Below are 3309 nucleotides of genomic sequence, written 5' to 3'. Positions count from 1 at the left end.
CCACGGTTTCAGAGGGTTAGTCCTTGACTGGCCAAGTGTGGCTCTGGGCCCAGGTGAGGCAGAACATCATGGCAGAAAGGTGTGACAGAGGGAATCTGCTCAGCTCATGAAGCAGAGAGGGGAAGGGGCGAGAAGGTACTGCAGGAGGATGCACCCTTCCAGCCACACTCCTCCAGGCCTGGCCTCCACGCCCACCTGCACAGTTACCACCAGCCAGCCCGTCCCAGCTGGATGGACTGAGGAAGCCACTTCACCTCTGAAGATCCGCACAGCGGTGAGCACAGGTGCCTTCAGGGAGCATCTCCCATCCCAACCACAGCAGTAGTTTGGGTGTTTTCCTCCAACATATGGACAGAAACCAGGATTTCTTATATATATATTTGTAGATGGACACAATATCTTTATTTATTTCTATCTAGTGCTGAGGATCGATCCCAGTGCCTCATGCATGCAGCTCCCAACTCCCAGCCCCTCCTGGGGGCCCCTATCTTTCCCAGCCCCAGAGCCTGGCCCTTCTCTTTCCCCACCAGGTGTGGGGGCGGGGGGCAGAAGTTCTGGGAGGCGGCCACGAGGCTGGCCAGGAGCTGTGGGAGGGGTGAGGGGAGGCTCCGCCCTTCTGTGGCAGCTCCTGCCTCCTCCCAGGAACCACCCCTGAGCGCCCCAGCCGGTCACCACTGCTGAGCCGAGGTGCCTCCTGCGCCAGGTTCCCCAGAGCTGTGCTTGAGACGTCTCGGGCCGGGCCTCCCCAGCAGCGAGGAGGCCTGGGCCAGGCGCAGTGCTGATTGGCCAGGGGGCTGAGGCAGCATGGCTCTGCTGCTCCTGCTGGCTAGCGCCCTGTCTGGGACCCTGGTTGCCCTGGGTGAGTGCCTTCCCGCCCCTCCTTTCCCGCCCCTCCCTGGCCCCTCCAGGACCACTGAGGGCCCATGTCAGGAACAGGGTCGTAGCCAGGGCGGAGGTCTGGGCAGCAGGATCGTAGGATTTTCTGTTTTCCCTGAGGTAGTGCCAGGGACTTGCTTCTCTGCAATCAGCAGTGCAGCCTTTGTCACCAGGAGGACTTTGTCCCTGGTGTCCCTCTAAAGAAGACCGTGGGGGAGCCTTGCCGTCGTGCACACGTGCGGCTGTGGGAGCCGGGTTGGCGGGCACCACCTCGTGCAAACACGCAGCACAGCTCCGGGTTTTCTGGGCAGCCAGGTCTAGGGTACGGTGAATGGTTTGTGTCTCCACGGGGAAGCTGGGCGCCACTGGGCCTGGGCCGGTCAGACAGGCTGGTCTCTGAGGGAGCCGGAATGTGCTCCCTCCACAGAGCCACGGGCTCTGGTGCTGCGAGTGGTGGGGGAAACCGAGGCAGCCAGCGTTGAAGAGAAGGTTCAGGGGAGAGAGGACAGTGGCCTCCAGCTGTGTCGGTGGGACTCAGGAGAAACGTGGAGCCAGCGCGGGCGGCGGGGCGGCGTAGCTGCAGGAAGGAAGCCCCTCGACAGCCTCCCCCAGTGCCGGGTGTGGAGGGAGAGGCTGCGGGCAGCCTGGCCCCAGGGGCCCCACAGCCCCTGGTGCTGGCCCCCAGAGCTGCCCCAGACCCCATGGCGCTGTGGTGCTGAGGGCCTCCAGGCCTCCCTGCCATTGTCCCTGCAAAGAGGCTGTGCTCTGCCCCTCTGCCCAGCCCGTGGTGACAGCAGGCTCTTGGTAGAGGTGCAGCAGTCTCCCCGCTACGCGACCATCCCAGAGGGGGGCTCGGTCAGCATCACCTGCTCCACCAACGGGACCCTGAAAGGGCTCTACCTGAAGCAAAGCTGGCCCCAGGCCGCATACGTGGTCTACTATGAGGACGAGGAGAGCAGGACCTCCACTGTGGACCTGCGGTTCCAGGGCCGAGTCAGCTTCTCGGGGCCTCAGAACAACCTGACCATCACCATGCACCACCTGCGGAAGGCCGACTCGGGCACCTACACCTGCGAGGCAGTCCAGGACTTCCCGGATAGCCACGTCCCAGGCCCCGGCACCATGGTCGCGGTGACAGGTGGGGAACGTGCCGGCTCCTGCCCTCCCTCTGCAGCTCCACAGCCCCTCCTCCCCTGAAGCCAAGGGCCTCTTTGTTCTTCCCAGACACACTGTCCCTGCACGGATGCCAGGACCCTCCACTGACGTCCCGAGCCCTCCCCGCTGCCCTGGCGGTGGGCTTCTTCCTCATGGGGCTGGGCCTGGGGGTGCTGTGCACGCTGAGAAGGACGCAGGTCAGTGTGAGCTCCGGGTCTGGCCTGTGAGCTGGCCCCTCCCACGTGGGCAGAGAGGGTGGGCAGGATCCCCTGGCCTTGTCTGCAGTGTGGGCCTCCCCAGGCAGACTCCCCGGCACCTGGGTGACTGAGCCGGGCTGTGAGAAAGCTGCCCCTGGGTGTGAGCGTGGGAGGGGACCTTGGAGGGGGCTCCCTGGGGCTGACAGCAGGCCAGCCCCCACCTGGGTAACAGTGGGCCACCTTTCAGATTAAGGGAATGTGCACCTCGAGGAAGAAGAGCCCATCCAGCGTGGTGTATGAGGACATGTGCTACAGCCGCCGCAATACCCTGTCCACCCCCAACCAGTACCACTGAGCCCACCAGGCCCTCGGTGCCCCTCTGCCCGCTGTCCTTCCGGCCCTGCCTCAGCAGAGCTTGCAGAGGCCCTGCTGACCTGCTGGCCCAGGTCCACACACAGGGACCAGGTTCCTGGGCACTTCCCAGCGGATGGGGCACCTGGTCCAGGAAGCCTCCCTGCCCACCTCCCAGGCCCTCAGGGGGCTCTGATGGTGCTGCCACCAGGGACACACTGGGCCGTCCTGCCCCCACTACCTTTCCCTGCCACAGCCTAGGATGGACTCAGGTGTGTGGCAGGTCCAGAGCTCCTGCAGCCTGGCAAAGGGGGCAGGGGAGGTCCTCCCACCCAGGCTACAGGAATAAAGTGTCGGTTTTCTCCCTTCCCAACTGCTGTTCATTTGCTCAGAGCCGAGGAAGGGAAGGGGCTGGCTGCCGCGAACCCCCGGGCCTCAGCGAGAGCGTCTGTGTGTGAGTCCTCAGTGAGAGAAGGGATGGAGCCCGCTGCCCAGACGCCCGAGAAGCCGTGGCTCAGTGGGCAGGGCCTCAACCCATGCAGCCTCCCTGCTCAGGAGGTCAGCATTCCTGGCCCCCGGCCAGCGGCTCCCAGGGTGGCACTCGCAGACAGGAGCCCTCATTTCCCATTGGTGGGTAGGGAGACTGGCACGTGGGAGCGCCAGGTCCCCAGCCAGCCCCCATCACTGCCTCTGGGACAGGAGCCAAGCCTGCCCACACGTGCCTCCACCC

At 64.9% G+C, this 3309-nt stretch overlaps 1 protein-coding gene across 1 annotated transcript; it reads left to right on the top strand.

Moving 5' to 3' along the window:
* The first annotated feature begins 804 nt into the window (after positions 1-804).
* On the top strand, positions 805-2794 carry Cd7 (CD7 molecule). Its single transcript, XM_026410762.2, has 4 exons — positions 805-859; positions 1304-2014; positions 2101-2228; positions 2476-2794. Exons 1-4 carry the CDS (start codon positions 805-807, stop codon positions 2581-2583), a joined length of 1002 nt encoding a protein of 333 aa, XP_026266547.2. The 3' UTR covers positions 2584-2794.
* Positions 2795-3309: the final 515 nt, after the last annotated feature.

The sequence above is a fragment of the Urocitellus parryii genome, chromosome 7, assembly GCF_045843805.1.
Source record: "Urocitellus parryii isolate mUroPar1 chromosome 7, mUroPar1.hap1, whole genome shotgun sequence".
NCBI classification, from domain to species: domain Eukaryota; kingdom Metazoa; phylum Chordata; class Mammalia; order Rodentia; family Sciuridae; genus Urocitellus; species Urocitellus parryii.
This window is presented reverse-complemented; position numbering and strand designations above follow the sequence as displayed.

Bases quoted from the DNA above. Each gene is read 5' to 3' on its own strand.
- Cd7 (XM_026410762.2), top strand. From the start codon at position 805: ATGGCTCTGCTGCTCCTGCTGGCTAGCGCCCTGTCTGGGACCCTGGTT. The intron at 860-1,303 runs GTGAGTGCCTTC...CTCCCTCCACAG, and splicing joins TGGGACCCTGGTTGCCCTGG to AGCCACGGGCTCTGGTGCTG. The intron at 2,015-2,100 runs GTGGGGAACGTG...TGTTCTTCCCAG, and splicing joins CACCATGGTCGCGGTGACAG to ACACACTGTCCCTGCACGGA.